The sequence below is a fragment of the Nerophis lumbriciformis genome, linkage group LG03 (genome assembly GCF_033978685.3).
Source record: "Nerophis lumbriciformis linkage group LG03, RoL_Nlum_v2.1, whole genome shotgun sequence".
NCBI lineage: Eukaryota > Metazoa > Chordata > Actinopteri > Syngnathiformes > Syngnathidae > Nerophis > Nerophis lumbriciformis.
The window spans coordinates 8,929,990-8,949,760 of NC_084550.2; the positions used below are offsets into that span (position 1 = coordinate 8,929,990).

Consider the following 19,771-nt stretch of genomic DNA (forward strand, 5'->3'; position numbering starts at 1 on the left):
CTGTTTCACTGGATTCAGAATAAAACCAAATTCTGTCTTACCCAACAATGTTACTATTTGAATATTGTTACTTGAAGACTTATTCCTGGTTACAATTATACTGTTAAGAAAGTATTGTCTTATACTTCGCCTAAAATTGTCATACTCTTGTTTGCTAGCGGCTACGATTTCAGTACTATTGAAGATCTTTGCCCCTTCTCAACTCTGTGGTAATATTCTTTTTACAAAATACAACCAATAGTACGTTAATGTTAAATCTTACTTGTGAAAAGTATAATCCCCCGATTCCTATATTCAACAGTCCGCTCATTTGAGCAGGAAAACGCTGAACACCAGCCCGGCATCTTTGTTTTCTACCTGTCAACTGTCAGTTTAGGCTGCTCGCCGGCTCCTCGTCACCACTTCAAGATGGCGGCCCAATTTCTCGCGTCACAGCAGCCAACGCTGCGTCTACTTATAACATGTCTAGGCCTCTATCCATGTGACTTCCGGTGTTGGCTACTGAAAGTCGCCATTTCTGTCTCGGTTTATTCTACTTTTGACGTTTATTGTTTAAGCCAATTTTTTTTCGTTTTAGTCCATTTTATCGTGTAAGGATTGCCACTATGTATGGAGTTGTGGAAAAGTAAAAAAATATTTAAAGAACACAGCCGTAAGAATACCGGAAGTTATTATGGCGCTTCCTCGCTGCATTTGACAGGTGAGTAGTACTTTTGCTGTATTTAAAAACTCTACCACTACTTTATTTATGTCATTAAGACACTTATTGAGACACTTTTAAGGCTCTGATGTTTTGGCTACGACTTTTTACGGCGTGTGCTGGTTCTTATGTCACTCCGTTCAGCTGCTACCTGTTGGATGCTAGCTGAAATAGCTAACTCTAGCTTTAAAAAAAGACACCTGCTAAAAGAAACCCTGACAAAAACTTGTATGTTTTGTCAAAATCTTAAAATTGGTTTGAAGTCTGTTATTTAGTTTTTGTTGAGGGATAGTGAGGTAGTTGTTAAACTTGGAAAAAATGAAGATCTATCCACCGCCTTCCATTCATTTTCGGTGACAAATAAACATACATATATACATACATACACATGTACATATGCATACACATACAGTCGTGGTCAAAAGTTGACATACACTTGTAAAGAACATAATGTCATGGCTGTCTTGAGTTTCCAGAGGTGTGGACTCGAGTCACATGACTTGGACTCGAGTCATGAATTTGATGACTTTAGACTCGACTTGACAAAATGTAAAAAGACTTGCAACTCGACTTAGACTTTAACATCAATGACTTGTGACTTCACTTGGACTTGAGCCTTTTGAATTGACATGACTTGCTACTTTCCCCAAAACCCAAAGATGAAAAAGTTATTCCGTATTTTTCATTGTGTACTTGTCTATCAGCGTTGCGTGTGTCAGCTGGTGTGCTCTCAGTACAACAGCCAATCAAATTAGATCTACTTTGTTTTCATCACACAGCATTCATCCAATCAAATTGCAGGACAACCAACGAAGAAGACATGTCCAAACCACACGCCAGTGAACAAAAAATGATACCTAAAATAATTTTGTTTGGCTATAAAAATTACGAGATGGTCAACACAAAACGGTTTGCAGTATGCAACACATGCGGTTCGAAAATTACTGATGGAGAGGCAACAACTTCCAACTTCGTCCGGCATTTGAAGTTGTACAAAGAACGGTAAGTTTTGAATGTAAGATAACGTTTATTGGCTAAGTAACGTGACTTTTATTTGCTGTGTAGTTAAATCAGTGAGGCTGTAAACTCACTGCTAACGTTATAACGTTATTGCAAACACGGGAATCTGTTGCAGTTCACTACCTTATTCATACTTTTTGTTCAGTGATTTTTTTTAAGCAGGGTTACGTTAGTCAATATATCACACGTAACGTTAGACGGCGGTCAGCAGCACCGCGTATTTTAGCCACCTAAAAAAAGACAAAAATAGTAAAATAAAGGTCAGTTAAAATGTATACTATATTATGAATATGTGTACCGTTTTAGCTAGCTTTCTGACATACTGTTGGTTGTTTACCTCAGTGGTCCCCAACCACCGGGCCGCGGCCCGGTACTGGTCCGTGGATCGATTGGTATCGGGCCGCACAAGAAATAAAAAAAAATTGTATTCTTTTTTTAATTAAATCAACATAAAAAACACAAGATACACTTACAAGTAGTGCACCAACCCAAAACAACTCTCTCCCCCCTTTTGTTCTGGGCATTGAACATGAAGACTCTTCCTTCACTGTTCCGAGTGGCCATGAGAGTCTTGGCAGTGCCTGCCTCCAGTGCTCCAGTGGAGTGAGTTTTCAGCCATGGTGGCATCATACTACGCCCCCATCGTGCACAAATGACTGACAGACTCTTGGCTAATTTGGTCTTTTGCAAATGCAATGCAGCATAGGGCCCTGACATATAAAAAGTACAACTTTTTTGTTATGTTCACGTATATGTCATGTTTTTTCAATGTTAACACTTTTGTACAAATAAGTACATTTGCACTTTATTTTTCAATGTGTTTGTTCTGTAAAGGAATGAGTTAATGTTTAAAATGACTGGTTAATAGTGCTATTATAAAGTGCAATGTCAGCACAATTTTCTTTCCTGCAATTTAAAATGCACTTGTTTTAATAAATAAATACAGCGTTTGAAAAGCATACACAATCTATGTTAATATATTAGTCTGTGGTTAAAAGGACTTGAAAGGACTCGAAACTCAAAATGCAGGACTTAGGACTTGACTTGAGACTTTCCAGTCTTGACTTTGGACTTGACTCGGGGCTTGCCTGTCTTGACTCGGGACTTGACTCGGACTTGAGGGCAAAGACTTGAGACTTACTTGTGACTTGCAAAACAATGACTTGGTCCCACCTCTGTGAGTTTCCAATAATTTCTACAACTCTTATTTTTTTGTGATAGAGCAGGGGTCACCAACCTTTTTGAAACCAAGAGCTACTTCCTGGGTACTGATTAATGCGAAGGGCTACCAGTTTCCATCCATCCATTTTCTACCGCTTATTCCCTTTGGGGTCGCGGGGGACGCTGGAGCCTATCTCAGCTACAATCGGGCGGAAGGCGGGGTACAACCTGGACAAGTCGCCATCTCATCGCAGGGGCTACCAGTTTGATACACACTTAAATAAATTGCCAGAAATAGCCAATTTGCTCAATTTACCTTTAACTCTGTTATTATTAATAATTAATGATATTTATCCTTGTGGAAACACTGATCATCTTAACGATTTCGCACAATAAATATATATAGAAACAGATAAATATCAATATGCAACACTTCATTTTTATATTTTCTCTAAGTGCACATTTTTCAAATTGAACATTTTCAAATGATCACTTCTAAGACAGTCTTGTGAAATCACAATATCCCATTTTAACTAGCTATCCACTAACATTTTTTAACAAATCATGAAGTACTTTGCACCATGTTTGTACAAATAATAACTCATGTAAAATACAAAAGTCAACTCTCAAATTTTTAAATAAATCATGTCACACTTTGAACTGGACACCAAATCTGTTATCTGTTTCTTTGTCAGTTAGTGAAGACCAAGTCTTTAAAATATTTTCTTGGATTTTCAAATTGTATTTGAGTTTTGTCTCTCTTAGAATTAAAAATGTCGAGCAAAGCGAGACCAGCTTGCTAGTAAATAAATACAATTTAAGGGACACTCTTATATTTTTGTGATAGAGTGATTGGAGCACATACTTGTTGGTCACAAAAAACATTCGTCAAGTTTGGTTCTTTCATGAATTTATTATGGGTCTACTGAAAATGTGAGCAAATGTGCTGGGTCAAAAGTATACATACAGTAATGTTAATATTTGCTTACATATCCCTTGGCAAGTTTCACTGCAATAAGGCGCTTTTGGTAGCCATCCCCAAGCTTCTGGCAAGCTTCTCGTTGATTTTTTGACCACTCCTCTTGACAAACATGGTGCAGTTCAGCTAAATGTGTTGGTTTTCTGATATGGACTTGTTTCTTCAGCATTGTCCACACGTTTCAGTCAGGACCTTTGGAAGGCCATTGTAAAACCTTAATTCTAGCCTGATTTAGCCATTCCTCTACCAATTTTGACGTGTGTTTGGGGTCATTGTGTTGTTGGAACACCCAACTGTGCCCAAGACCCAACCTCCCGGTTCTTGAGAAAAAATAAAATCGGTCTAAGTCTGGGCCCCTGGAGAGGGGGTCCAGACTGAGACCAATGGATAAAACAACTCATAGCCATAGCACACATCCCTCTTACATGTGTGTAAAAGGGAAACATCAAACTCGCATTTATACTTTAAGGGTAATTTCAAAGTCTGCAGCAGGGCTGCACGATTCTGCGAATAATACATCACAATTGTTTTGTTAATAACTAAGATGGCTATTTATTAGACTTTTTTCTCTCTCAATATGTTAGTGTTATGAATAGACTCCTCTGTTTTCACCCTCTGGGAACTGAGGCTGACTCTTTTTGTGGTAAATTTTTGTTGCATTTTGACAATTTTTGTTGTGTTACTCCATTTACATGATTTATTTAATGGATATATTTTTTTTAATGTCAATGTCCAATTATTTCACAGGCGTACCACACTGGCAGTTATTCAACAACACCCCAAAGCCAAACAGGACATACAAAGTCCTTCATTTTTTAAAGGGCAAAAAAACATTTTGGATTCATTTTTTTGCTACTTTTTTTAATCCCAAATCTTTCAATGAACTTCAGCCCTCAACAAAAATACCAAACATCTAATGGTTTTTATTCTTTATTTTAACCATTTAAAGGCCTTTTGATGAAATGATGTCACAGTTGTCAATTAGTATGCTTTTGCATAACATTTGTTATTTTACAAATGTAAACCTGTGACTATCTAAACAAGCCTTCAAAGCAGTAAAAATAATTGTTGGAAGAAAAAAAGTAAAAAACAAGAATCCCCCCCCAAAATTTACGCCCTTCAAAAACATAAGGCCTTTTTTATATCCTGGTTGGCTTTGAAGATAACTGAAATAAAATGTAGGTGGTTGAGGGGACATTTCCTGACTGTAAGGCGGACTTTATATCCATTTTGTGTGTGTGTGTATCTTGGAAGATCCACCTACTGGACGTCTAACGTCAACGCTGTCTTCAATACAGGAATCAGTGATTACATATACGCGCTACGATGTGGACAGACAAGCAAAGAGGAATCCAACTGTCTCAGGAGAAGCTTCTGTGCAAGAACACCTGCGGCTACTATGGCAACCCGGTGTGGCAAGGCTTCTGCTCCAAATGCTGGAGGGAGCAAATGCGACCCGCGGAAGCCCGCACGCAAGACTCCAGGTACTTACTCTATGGAGCATTCACTGATAAGTTCCATTGACAACATCAACATTTGTCGTTCCCTTGTAGACCCAGTAATGATGCAACTCCGCCGACCTTCTCCAAATTTGAGGAGAAGAAAAATATGGAAAAGAGCCGCCGTATCAACACTATGAGGAGACTCTTCTGGGGCGGTCCGTCTCCTCCCAAGCAAGGTGTGGTTCTCCGTCCAACCCTGTGGTCTTACATTAGAAAAAAATGCCTCAAAGGTCAACCAAAACTTTAAACCAGTGGTCCCCAAACTACGGCCCGCAGGCCAGATCTGGCCCGCCAGCATCCAAAATCCGGCCCGCAGGAAGTCCCAAGTTAAAAAAAAAAAAATTCATTTTATTTAAATGTTTTTTTAATTATTATAATTTTTTTAAATCTGTCCTTTCTAATTCATTTAGTACCGCTCGTTACTCTCTGTGTTTCCTGGCCGCTCAGGCAAATCAAATGGTCTAAAAATGCATTTTTCCATTGATAACATGACATCAAGTGCGCACTCTTTCAGTCAATTAGTGCGCGAGGAAATATATATATATATATATATATATATATATATATATATATATATATATAAATAAACCTTGTTATATATATATATATATATATATATATATATATATATATATATATATATATATATATATAAACCTTGTTATATATATATATATATATATATATATATATATATATATATATATATACATAACAAGGTTTTCCAAAATAAATCAACTCAAGTTATGGAAAAAAATGCCAACATGGCACTGCCATATTTATTATTGAAGTCACAAAGTGCATTATTTTTTTTAATATGCCTCAAAACAGCAGCTTGGAATTTGGGACATGCTCTCCCTGGGAGCGCATGAGGAGATTGAGGTGGGCGGGGTTGGTAGCGGGGGGTGTATATTGTAGCGTCCCGGAAGAGTTAGTGCTGCAAGGGGTTCTGGGTATTTGATCTGTTGTGTTTATGTTGTGTTACGGTGCGGATGTTCTCCTGAAATGTGTTTGTCATTCTTGTTTGGTGTGGGTTCACAGTGTGGCGCATATTTGTAACAGTGTTAAAGTTGTTTATACGGCCACCCTCAGTGTGACCTGTATGGCTGTTGACCAAGTATGTGTTGCATTCACTTGTGTGTGTAAAAAGCCGTAGATATTATGAGACTGGGCCGGCACGCAAAGGCAGTGCCTTTAAGGTTTATTGGCACTCTGTACTTCTCCCTACGTCCGTGTACTCAGCCGCGTTTTAAAAAGTCATAAATTGTACTTTTTGAAACCGATACCGATAATTTTGAAACCGATACCGATAATTTCCGATATTACATTCTAAAGCATTTATCGGCCGATAATATCGGACATCTCTCATTAATAAATATATATATATATATATATATATATAGCCCGGCCAAATTGTTTTAACCCAATGCAGCCCTAGGGTCAAAAAGTTTGGGGACCCCTGCTTTAAACCATCATCAAATCTCCTCAGACTTCAGCTCAGTGAGTATCTGAAAGAAGTGTTTCGTTTTTTCTTTGTTTTTTTTTTGCAGTGACACCATAGAAAGGCACTGCTGTTAGTGATGAAAAAGTATGTGATCATAGCCATAGAACAGGAAATGGAACGTATGCAAGACATAAGCTTCTCAGTAAAATATGAGCAATACGTTAATTAAACACTTTAAAAATAAACATGACATACACTACACTTATGATTTACCAGCGGTATCCATAAAAAGCCGCTATGGCTGTTTTGTTTATTTTTAACATTAACTTCTGTTTAATGAAATGTGTTAGATATTTTTGACACAATTTATTTTTTTCCCATCTAAAAACATTATTGTGTCAAAATTTAGAGTAAAAGCTGTTTTATTTTATTCCAGTTTGGGTTTTTCCCTTTTTCCCTTCCAGAGCCCTCCGATAGCCACCTGCTCGTGTTAAAAGCCTTCCAGAACCTACAACCAGGAGATTTCACCGGCTTCCTAAAGATACTTCGGAGCACATCCGCCCAGCAGCTTCAGTCCCGATGTACAACCTTCCTCAATACCATGGAAGCTTACCATGTAAATACTTTGTTAGACGGCATAATTGTTTCATATCAGAGAAGACACAGCATGAATCAATAATGTTTTTGGGGGTTTTTTTTTGCAGCATTTGCCAGTACAGAAGCTGTCAGACCTTGTGCACGATTTCTTCCAGTCCTATGCAGAATATTTCAACAGTGCGTACATCTTCTCTGGGTCTTAAGTCCTCCATCAAAGCTGACCTACCAATGGTGGAGCTGTCACTTTCTTTTTTTTTGAAAGGTTTTTCAGAAGCCGAGCTCACACAGACGATGGAGCACGTGGAGAAGCTCATCATGACCCGCTTGCACAAATGGGTCTTCTGCCATGACAGCTGTGATGACGAGCAGAAGGACCTGGCTCTTCAGAGGAGAATCCGGTTAGATACAAATAAAACTAATATGGTTAGAATGGTTTGTTTGCATGCAACTTCCTGTTTCTGATGTTTGATATTTAAACTCTTACTGTTTCTTTTGTTGGATAGTCCACATTACATTTTTTTCAGCATAAAATAGTATTTTTTTCTCCCAAAAAAATTAACAGGCAGAGAATATACTTTATTTATCCCACATTGGGGAAATTACATAACATACATAAAAAATTACATTATTTAATATAAATAATATAGTAAAAAAAAATCTAAATTTATAAAAATCCAGAATATTTCAATGGGCAAAATTTGATAATTGAATCATAAAAATGAGGAAAAAAATTACGTTTTTTTTGTTAATGTCAAATTGTAACTCAATGTGTGCATGCTCAAAAGCCATCATGTCAAAATGTATGACATTGTGCTTTACCATTTATTATTATATTACTATGTTAATGCATACAACGAGTAGTTGTATGCATAGAAGTAAATAACAATTTTCTCATCAATTTTATTTTATATTGTGACGGTCTCAAGCCGTTGTGTGGGTTCCAAGGACCACCAAGCACAGACATTACTACGAGCAGAGTTTTGACTTTGTTTATTTGTCAATAAACCTTCAGTCCCGTCGGGTCGCTTTTCAGCTCTGACGCTTTCACTGCTCGCTCCTCGGTTCGCTTTTCAGCCTTCCGCGTCGTCTGCGTCTGCCTCTCGCTCTCTTCTGCGCTGTTCGCTCTCCAACTCCTTCTTTCTCCTCCTCCTCTGCTGCCACCCTTTTACACATCGACAGAGGATTATAGAATTGCGCCCAGCTGCGCGATCCACGCACCTGCCGTCCATTCCGACGCTGATCCTCGACGCCGCCATCTCGGAGTCGGTCCCGGCGTGCCACGCCTCCCCACATATATGTTATATTTTTAGAAAATGGATGGATGGATGGATATTTGATCGCCTGGGTGTGTCTGTCTGTTAGTTAGTTGCCCAAACTGGGATAAAGAACAACTGATTAGATTTTGGGGGTGATCATTGTCACCATGTTGTTGTGAGCAGTGTTGTCAAGTTCGCTTATTATAGGCTGTCCGGTTCAAACACCGAACTATCTATTAAACAAGACAAGAAGCAAGGAATCAAACAGAGACAGGATTCAATTTTGCTCATGCGGAGAGCGCGTGGACCTGCACCCTCGTACAATGTCGCCCCACGCTCTGAGGAAAGAGTTCCACGCCTCCCCATTTATTAGGGCATTCCCTGATTACATATATTGCAGCTGCTTCTAAGGGGAGGGGTCTTATTACACAGCAGCTGCACTGGGTCATAAACAGTTCAAACAAAAGGTGCTTGGAGCGGTGTCAGGTTTGCCCCCCCCCCCCGCTCTGCTTATAGATTTAGGGTCCTGATAAGGTCCTTCCTGTGGCTGTCCAAGATCTGAGAAACCGACACCTCTGCGGCGCATTCCATCGCACACAGTGGAGGTTTACAAGCTGTCCGCCTTTTGCTTGATAAGATCAAAGACAGCTTTGTAAGCACCAGTGGATTGTAACCCGGGCAAACGGTCTTCACGCAGGGTAACCTGAACTCATAGAAAACAATTTGTGTGATAACTTATTTACAATTATTCTGACATAAGCAACTTCATTTTTTTTTTTCTGAAGTCGAGTTGCAGATTGCATTTCTTTGGGCTCGTTTTTGAACGTGTGGTTGCTTATTTGGGCTTGCTTTTTTGTCCCCACTATAAAGCCAACCAAAGATGTGGCTCTCCAAGTGCACTGCAAAAAGTCAGTGTTCAAAAAGAAGAAAAAAAAATACAAAAATTAGGGGTATTTTATTTGAACTACCGTATTTTTCGGAGTATAAGTCGCACCGGAGTATAAGTCGCACCTGCCAAAAATGCATAATAAAGAAGGAAAAAAACATATAAAAGTCGCACTGGAGCCCGGCCAAACTATGAAAAAAAACTGCGACTTATGGTCCGAAAAATACGGTAATCAAAATTATCTGCCAATAGAACAAGAAAATTCGGCTTGTCAAGACTTTCCAAAACAAGTCAGATTAGCTAACCTCAATGAACCCAAAATACCTTAAAATAAATATATTCTCACTAATAACAAGTGCACTTTTCTTGGTAGAAAAAAATATACCTTTTTGCTCAATATGTTGTAAAATATTCTTAAATGAAGTAAATGCTAGTGCCATTATCTTGACATAATGATATACACTCGGCATCATGATTTTTTTTTTTTCATGATTGAAATAAGAAATGATTACTTTAAAAAAGTAGTTTTATACTTGTGAGTGTTGATGACACAGCTTTGCAACAGTTGATATTCTAGTTTCAAGCATGTTTTACTCAATATAGGTCATCAAATCTCAGCAACAAGCTGTAATATCTTACTGAGATAATTTAGGACCAAAACACTTAAAACAAGTAAAACACTCTAACATAAATCTGCTTAGTGAGAAGAATGAACTTATCAGACAGAAAATAAGCAAATATCACCCTTATTTGAGATATTTAATCTTACTTAGATTTCAGTTTTTGCAGCGTGCTTTTCTAGTTGTATTATATATTCTTGTATCACATCAGGCTGCACTTTTCTCCTTGTTTCAATGTCATTAATTGAATTGACCAATTTAAAAGCTTAAACATACGCAATCATAAACAATTACTGGAAGTTGGAGGCACATTTCTAGATTTTAACTTCTGAAAGCACCAAAATTCCTTGTCTGACATTTTGTTGTTGTTGTCTTTTTTTTTTTTTTTTTAGTTCTTTAGCGTGGGTCACCCCACAAATGCTTGGTGTGCCCTTTCCTGATATACAGAGTCCAATTACCGGGGATCCCTTTCTTCCTGCTATAACAGGTAAAAGACAACCCTTTCATTTGTATAATGTTTGTACAAACCCCGTTTCCATATGAGTTGGGAAATTGTGTTAGATGTAAATATAAACGGAATACAATGATTTGCAAATCATTTTCAACCCATATTCAATTGAATGCACTACAAAGACAAGATATTTGATGTTCAAACTCATAAATATATATTTTTTTTGCAAATAATCATTAACTTTAGAATTTGATGCCAGCAACACGTGACAAAGAAGTTGGGAAAGGTGGCAATAAATACTGATAAAGTTGAGGAATGCTCATCAAACACTTATTTGGAACATCCCACAGGTGAACAGGCAAATTGGGAACAGGTGGGTGCCATGATTGGGTATAAAAGTAGATTCCATGAAATGCTCAGTCATTCACAAACAAGGATGGGGCGAGGGTCACCACTTTGTCAAAAATGCGTGAGCAAATTGTTGAACAATTTAAGAAAAACCTTTCTCAACCAGCTATTGCAAGGAATTTAGGGATTTCACCATCTACGGTCCGTAATATCATCAAAGGGTTCAGAGAATCTGGAGAAATCACTCCACGTAAGCGGTTAAGCCCGTGACCTTCGATCCCTCAGGCTGTACTGCATCAACAGGCGACATTAGTGTGTAAAGGATATCACCACATGGTCTCAGGAACACTTCAGAAACCCACCGTCGCTACATCTGTAAGTGCAAGTTAAAACTCTCCTATGCAAGGCGAAAACCGTTTATCAACAACACCCAGAAACACCGTCGGCTTCGCTAGGCCTGAGCTCATCTAAGATGGACTGATACAAAGTGGAAAAGTGTTCTGTGGTCTGACGAGTCCACATTTCAAATTGTTTTTGGAAACTGTGGATGTCGTGTCCTCCGGACCAAAGAGGAAAAGAACCATCCGGATTGTTATAGGCGCAAAGTTGAAAAGCCAGCATCTGTGATGGTATGGGGGTGTATTAGTGCCCAAGACATGGGTAACTTACACATCTGTGAAGGCGCCATTAATGCTGAAAGGTACATACAGGTTTTGGAGCAGCATATGTTGCCATCCAAGCAACGTTACCATGGACGCCCCTGCTTATTTCAGCAAGACAATGCCAAGCCACGTGTTACATCAACGTGGCTTCATAGTAAAAGAGTGCGGGTACTAGACTGGCCTGCCTGAAGTCCAGACCTGTCTCCCATTGAAAATGTGTGGCGTATTATGAAGCCTAAAATAGCACAACGGAGACCCCCGGACTGTTGAACAACTTAAGCTGTACATCAAGCAAGAATGGGAAAGAATTCCACCTGAGAAGCTTAAAAAATGTGTCTCCTCAGTTCCCAAACGTTTACTGAGTGTTGTTAAAAGGAAAGGCCATGTAACACAGTGGTGAACATGCCCTTTCCCAACTACTTTGGCACGTGTTGCAGCCATGAAATTCTAAGTTAATTATTTGCAAAAAAAAAATAAAGTTTGAGTTTGAACATCAAATTTGTAGTGCATTCAATTGAATATGGGTTGAAAAGGATTTGTAAATCATTGTATTCCGTTTATATTTGCATCTAACACAATTTCCCAACTCATATGGAAACGGGGTTTGTAAGATTGTATGCCGTAATTTTTGAAGTCACGCTTTTCTCCCCGCCTTGACAGCCATTATTGAGATGGACGCCAAGCGGGCGCCTCAGGACAAACTGGTGTGCGTGTCCAAGTGCAGCCAGCAGGTCTTCGAGGCGCTCGCCGCCTCCAACAGCGAGCCGGCCAACGCTGACGACTTCCTGTCTGCGCTGGTGTACGTGGTGCTCAAGGCCAACCCGCCTCGCCTGCACTCCAACATGCAATACGTCATCCGCTTTGGCCTCCCGCACAGTCTTATGGCAGGAGAGAGCGGCTACTATTTCACCAACCTGGTCAGTTGACTCGCAGAGAAAAATGACTGTTCTTTTTTTCCGTGTGCTATTTCTGTATATTAGACACCAACACAGCAGCAAAAAATCTTTGGCTTTCTGATGTGGAATGAGAGACTTAATTAACGGAGTTAGCATGCCAGCTGTGTATAAAGATATTTACACAAGTGTGACGTTTAACACCCAACACTCTCTTCTCCTGCTCTGTTGTTTTGAAAGCAATTGTTGCTTTCCCTCAGTCAGATAAGATGCATGACTACACGGGACCAGTGTTGGGACTAACGCGTTACAAAGTAACGCGTTACTGTAACGCCGTTAGTTTCGGCGGTAACTAGTAATCTAACGCGTTATTTTTTTATATTCAATAACTCAGTTACCGTTACTACATGATGCGTTACTGCGTTATTTTACGTTATTTTTTATGTAGTATCGGCTAGAAACTGAGGATCTGAGTGTGTTTTATTCCAGCGAAGCAGAGACGTGCTTCTGATTCTTCCTCTGCGCTCTCTGTGTGTGCGTGTGACTGTGTGTCTGAGTGTGGTAAGGGGAGGGGACGGGAGGGGAGGGGGGTGCGCAATACAACCGTTGGCCAACAAAAAAGTAACCACAGAACACTATACGCCTATACGGTATAGTGTTCTGTGGTTACTTTTTGGTTGGCCAAGCGGACGTGACGACAGGCTGTCCTCACTCAGATCCGCACAGACCGGGAGGGGGCGTGCCTTAAGTCCGGCTGGAAATCGGCAGAAATTTGGAGAATGGTTGTCCCAGGGAGAGGCAGTGAAATTCGGGAGGGTTGGCAAGTATGAGATATTCTCACTTCTTTTCTTTTGTCGAGCACAAAGAAAAGAACATTTTAGTTAAATGTAAGTTGTGTCTTGGATCAAAGATCCCGTCTACTGCCCAAAACAACAATTCAAATCTGCCTGGTTAGGCTCTGTGTATGTCACGTGTGCCTTCCTTAGGTGAAGCCAGCTTTACAGCTATGTTGTTGATTGATTGATTGATTGATTGAAACTTTTATTAGTAGATTGCACAGTACAGTACATATTCCGTACAATTGACCACTAAATGGTAACACCCAAATAAGTTTTTTAACTTGTTTAAGTCGGGGTCCAGATACAGATATATACTATCAAATATATACTAACATCATAATACAGTCATCACACAAGATAATCATCAGGGTATATACATTGAATTATTTACATTATTTACAATCCGGGGTGTGGGATATGGAGGGGGGGGGGGGGGGGTAGGTTTGGTTGGTATCAACACTTCAGTCATCAACAATTGCATCATCAGAGAAATGGACATTGAAACAGTGTAGGACTGACTTGGTAGGATATGTATAGCAAGTAGTGGACACAGAGAGAGAGATCAGAAAGTATAAGAAAAAGTGTCTACATTTGATTATTTACAATCCGAAGAGGTATTATGTGGAAGGGAGGGTGTTAGTTTAGGGTTGTAGTTGCCTGGAGGTGTTCTTTTAGTGCGGTTTTGAAGGAGGATAGAGATGCCCTTTCTTTTACACCTGTTGGGAGTGCATTCCATATTGAAGTGGCATAGAAAGAGAATGAGTTAAGACCTTTGTTAGTTCGGAATCTGGGTTTAACGTGGTTAGTGTTAGTGTTAGTGTTAGTGTTATTATGCTGTTTGTTACTTATGTATGTTATGTTGCAGCTATTTAAAATAGTTTTGTCAATTTGTTCTGGCCTGAAATAAATTGGCCCTATGAAACATATCTTTGTCTTTGTGTGTTGTATGTAGAGCACATTGCTTAGCAGAGTTCAGTGATGCAAATGTATGTCAAGTTGATCAACACATTGTATTATTCTCCAGTGCAATAACAGTACTAAAATGAAGGCTAAAAGAGCATTAATGGGAGCTTTAAAAAAAAAAAAGTAGAAGAAGTAACTAAATAGTTACTTTTCACAGTAACGCATTACTTTTTGGTGTAAGTAACTGAGTTAGTAACTGAGTTACTTTTGAAATAAAGTAACTAGTAACTGTAACTAGTTACTGTTTTTCAGTAACTAACCCAACACTGCACGGGACGTACAAAATGACAGCTACAATTAGAGATGTCAGATGATATCGGACCGCCGATATTATCGGCCGATAAATGCTTTAAAATGTAATATCGGTTTCAAAAAGTAAAATGTATGACTTTTTAAAACGGTACACAGACATAGGGAGAAGTACAGAGCAGTTGCGTCTCCCAGTCATACTTGCCAACCCTCCCGGTTTTCCCGGGAGACTCGCGAATTTCAGTGCCCCTCCCGAAAATCTCCCAGGGCAACAATTCTCCCGAATTTCTCCCGATTTCCACCCAGACAACAATATTGGGGGCATGCCTTAAAGGTAATGTTGTGTCGAACGAACGAATCTTTTGAGTGAACGTACTGAACCGAATCACTTCATGAACTGATTCGTTCCTTTCTCAGTTCAGTTGAGCGCCGCAGCGACCATGCCGGTATGAGTGGAGCTGGCGCATTCTGTGACTCACTGAACCCTCGACGTCGGCGAACAACGCAGCCAGCTACTCATCATGGGGGCGGGGGGGAGGGACTGAGCGAACGACTCGTTCACCGCGGATTAACGACATGAATCACTCAGTGAACGACAGAATCAGGACTCGCGAACCTACTGACACAGAGAACTGACTGTGTCGCGGAGGAGGACGTCACATTGAGGCAAATTTTTTGAACGACTCAATTTAAGGAACTGATTCTAGTGATTCAGTACAGTCAAAAGAACTGCCGATCCCATCACTACTTAAAGGCACTGCCTATGCGTGCCGGCCCAATCACATAACATCTACGGCTTTTTACACACACAAGTGAATGCAAAGCATACTTGGTCAACAGCCATACAGGTCACACTGAGGGTGGCCGTATAAACAACTTTAACACTGTTACAAATATGCCCCACACTGTGAACCCACACCAAACAAGAATGACAAACACATTTCGGGAGAACATCCGCACCGTAACACAACATAAACACAACAGAACAAATACCCAGAACCCCTTGCAGCACTAACTCTTCCGGGACGCTACAATATACACCCCCCGATGTCCGATAATGGCTTTTTTGCCGATATTCCGCTATTGTCCAACTCTTAATTACCGATTCCGATATCAACCGATACCGATATACACAGTCGTGGAATTAACACATTATTATGCCTAATTTTGTTGTGATGCCCCGCTGGATGCATTAAACAATGTAACCAGGTTTTCCAAAATAAATCAACTAAAGTTATGGAAAAAAATGCCAACATGGCACTGCCATATTTATTATTGAAGTCACAAAGTGCATTATTGTTTTTTAACATGCCTCAAAACAGCAGCTTGGAATTTGGGACATGCTCTCCCTGAGAGAGTATGGGGAGGTTGAAGTGGCCGGGGTTAGGGGGTGGGGGGTGGGAGTAGCTGGAGTGTATATTGTAGCGTCCCGGAAGAGTTAGTGCTGCAAGGGGTTCTGGGTATTTGTTCTGTTGTGTTTATGTTGTGTTACGGTGCGGATGTTCTCCCGAAATGTGTTTGTCATTCTTGTTTGGTGTGGGTTCACAGTGTGGCGCATATTTGTAACAGTGTTAAAGTTGTTTATACGGCCACCCTCAGCGTGACCTGTATGGCTGTTGACCATACAGCCATACACTCACTTGTGTGTGTGAAAAGCCGTAGATATTATGTGACTGGGCTGGCACGCAAAGGCAGTGTCTTTAAGGTTTATTGGCGCTCTGTACTTCTCCCTACAGCATTTTAAAAAGTCATACATTTTACTTTTTTAAAACCGATACCGATAATTTTGAAACCGATACCGATTATTTCAAATATTACATTTTAAAGCATTTATCGGCCGATAATATCGACAGTCCGATATTATCGGACATCCCTAGTTGTAATTCTAGAGTATTCATTAGTAACCAGAGAGAAAGTATATTTTTGAAGTGACGGATGTAAATTGAGGTCACAACACGGAAACTGTATTACCTGAGGGGGCGTGGCTACAGGATAGAGTTGCCAAATGGGAATCTTTTTCTGCATTGCATCTAATTGTGCAACTGGTCTGTTTCAGTCTTGCGCGGTGGCCTTCATCGACAAACTGGACGGACCGGCACTCAACCTCAGCCCGACCGAGTTCGAAGGCTACATGAGGCATCGACGGGGCCCGGCCGCCGCAGGGAGCGTGAGGCAGCAGGCGGCGGAAGGGACGCAGCACCTGCTGGACGAGCTAACGAGCAGGCAGGAGGAGCTGGACCGCGGCGTGGACTCGCTCAACACGCAGCTGCAGAAGTGGGTGCAGACGGTACATTCCCAGCTCGACGAGACCACCTCCAAGTTCGCCACGGCGCAGAGGGAGCTGTCTTCGTCTTTGTCGTCGCCAACAGGAGAGGAGGTCCCACAGCAGTTGGTGCTTACTGATCAATATGCGGGACCGGACGACTCCGACTGTTAATCAAACCTCCCATCCAGTACGGGATTTTTTTCTCTCATATAAATCCTCAGCACTGATGTTTTGATAAATGATTTTCATGATGAAGGATACAGCACAGAGCACACAGCGGTGAGGGCGGATTTTGTAGTTCCACTTTCTTTTTTGCACTCCTAATGTGTGTCAAAGAAGGAACTAATCAATACATTACAATGTAATTACAAGCAATACTGTACTAAGCACTCAGGTTGTCCCCTCCCCCTCTCGCTAACCCATGTGTCTATATAATAATGTCAAATCTTAAAAAATGTTATAAGGTATATTTGACAAACTGAGGTCTTTACGGGAACATGAAGTAACTCAACTATTGTACTATTGTATCTGTGCTAATGTGCAGGTACACATTGTTTACACATTGTTAGCAAAATCAAAGTGGGGTTGTGTCATAATAGATGATCATATATTAAAATTGACACGTGATTTATTGTGTTTTCTTTGAAGACATGTATTTTATTCAGGATTGTTTGAAAGACATGCACCTGGGGATAGGTTGATTGGCAACACTAAATTGGTCCCTAGTGTGTGAATGTGAGTGTGAATGTTGTCTATCTGTGTTGGCCTTGCGATGAGGTGGCGACTTGTCCAGGGTGTACACCGCCTTCCGCCCAATTGCAGCTGGGATAGGCTCCACACACCCCCCGCGACCCCGAACCATGAATTGATTAACGTGGACCCCGACTTAAACAAGTTGAAAAACTTTTTGGGGTGTTACCATTTAGTGGTCAATTGTACGGAATATGTACTGTACTGTGCAATCAAAAAACAAGCGGTAGAAAATGGATGGATGTTTGAGCAGATAGAAAACAGTAAAACGTGTAATAGCAATCAGACTTTTTTTTAGTGTAGAATTACTTTTTAAAATCTCTGTACAAATGGGAAAATATTGAAAATATATGAAATATCGGATAGTTATTAGGGCCAAAATTAATGGTTTTTACTTTCAATCTAATACAAAACAATTTTTTTAACATTCTGTCTCTGTTAAAATTATTTTCCACAAAGGCAAAAAATCAGCCCGCAATCAAACACTTATTTACCCCACTATATGCACCTGTTTAAAGAGAAGTACAGTATAGTATAGAAGTACTGTGTATTAATACAGTACTAATCTGTGTAGTTTGCCAATTCATTGAAGAGAAAAACATACCACTGACTGCAATCTATCCATCCATCTATTTTCTACCGCTGGTCCCGTTCAGCATCGCAGGGGTGCTGGAGCCTATTTCAGCTGCATTCGGGCGGAAGGCGGGGTACACCCTGGACAAGTCGCCACCTCATCACAGGGCCAACACAGATAGATCTAGAACAGTGGTTCTTAACCTGGGTTCGATCGAACCCTAGGGGTTCGGTGGAGGTCAAGACACACCCGACTCATCGTGTAAATAAAAACTTCTCCCTATTGGCGTATTATGGATACCCCCAAACCTACTCAGTGGCCTAGTGGTTAGAGTCTCCGCCCTGAGATCGATAGGTTGGGAGTTCAAACCCCAGCCGAGTCATACCAAATACTTTAAAAATGGGACCCATTACCTCCCTGCTTGGCACTCAGCATCAAGGGTTGGAATTGGGGGTTAAATCACCAAAAATGATTCCCGGGCGCGGCACCGCTGCTGCTCACTGCTCCCCTCACCTCCCAGGGGTTGAACAAGGGGATGGGTCAAATGCAGAGGACAAATTTTACCACACCTAGTGTGTGTGTGACAATCATTGGTACTTTAACTTAGATGTGCACACCTGTCCCAAACCTGACTAAATACCAAGTTAATGACCCTAAAAGGGACAATCGGTAGAAAATGAATGGATGTTTTATTATTATAATCAAATGACAGCAGTCATTTCCATGGGATTATTTTCTAAAATAAGTGTTTTGGCCCACTTACAAAGACAATAAAAAAGATAGTTTTTCATGAGCTGTGTACTAGTAGTGAAGTGAATTATATTTATATAGCGCTTTTCTCTAGTGACTCAAAGCGCTTTTAGGTAGTGAAACCCAATATCGAAGTTACATTTAAACCAGTGTGGGTGGCACTGGGAGCAGGTAGGTAAAGTGTCTTGCCCAAGGACACAACGGCAGTGAGTATGATGGCGGAAGCGGAGATCGAACCTGGAATCCTCAAGTTGCTGGCACGGCCACTCTACCAACCGAGCTTTGCCGCCCCACAAGTAGCATTGTATGTCTGGGTGGGGGTTCTGCTTTGGAAATAATTTGTACCCCTTTCCCGATATCGCATTTAGTTCCCACTAAAACATTCACATGTTGCACAATGAGATGTAAACATGGCATACTTGCCAACATTGAGACCTCCGATTTCGGGAGGTGGGGGGTGGGGGCGTGGTCGGGGGTGGGGCAGGGCGTGGTTGGGGGCGTGGTTAAGAGGGGAGGAGTATATTGACAACTAGAATTTACCAAGTCAAGTATTTCATATATATATATACATATATATCCTGAAAATCTGCAAACAAAACTGTGTTTAGATAATTGATACTTCAAACTTGCATAAATAAATCTTAAGGAATATAACATAACTTGGCTTCTGAGAGCTTCAAAATGTAATGAATAAAATGCTAAAGTTGTTGATAAACAAGCAATTATTTTAATAATTAAATATGGTCATTTTAAATGAATTATTATAATTTATAATTAATTATTTCAAATATATTTATTTTAATGTATAATTCTATGGCTGGATGTAATAAGGAGTCAGAAAAAATACAAATAAAAATAAAA

The 19,771-nt window shown here is 40.2% G+C and overlaps 1 protein-coding gene across 1 annotated transcript; it reads left to right on the forward strand.

Moving 5' to 3' along the window:
* Nucleotides 1-491: 491 nt before the first annotated feature.
* Nucleotides 492-17,463, forward strand: LOC133578699 (rab5 GDP/GTP exchange factor-like). The gene is made up of 9 exons (XM_061933157.1): nt 492-700; nt 5,159-5,344; nt 5,414-5,538; nt 7,271-7,422; nt 7,511-7,580; nt 7,666-7,801; nt 10,558-10,652; nt 12,287-12,543; nt 16,627-17,463. The coding sequence occupies exons 2-9, from the start codon at nt 5,187-5,189 to the stop codon at nt 17,005-17,007; spliced, it is 1,374 nt and encodes a 457-aa protein (XP_061789141.1). The 5' UTR covers nt 492-700; nt 5,159-5,186; the 3' UTR covers nt 17,008-17,463.
* Nucleotides 17,464-19,771: the final 2,308 nt, after the last annotated feature.

Bases quoted from the DNA above. Each gene is read 5' to 3' on its own strand.
- LOC133578699 (XM_061933157.1), top strand. From the start codon at position 5,187: ATGTGGACAGACAAGCAAAGAGGAATCCAACTGTCTCAGGAGAAGCTT. The intron at 7,581-7,665 runs GTGCGTACATCT...TTTTTTTGAAAG, and splicing joins CTATGCAGAATATTTCAACA to GTTTTTCAGAAGCCGAGCTC. The intron at 7,802-10,557 runs GTTAGATACAAA...TTTTTTTTTTAG, and splicing joins GCTCTTCAGAGGAGAATCCG to TTCTTTAGCGTGGGTCACCC.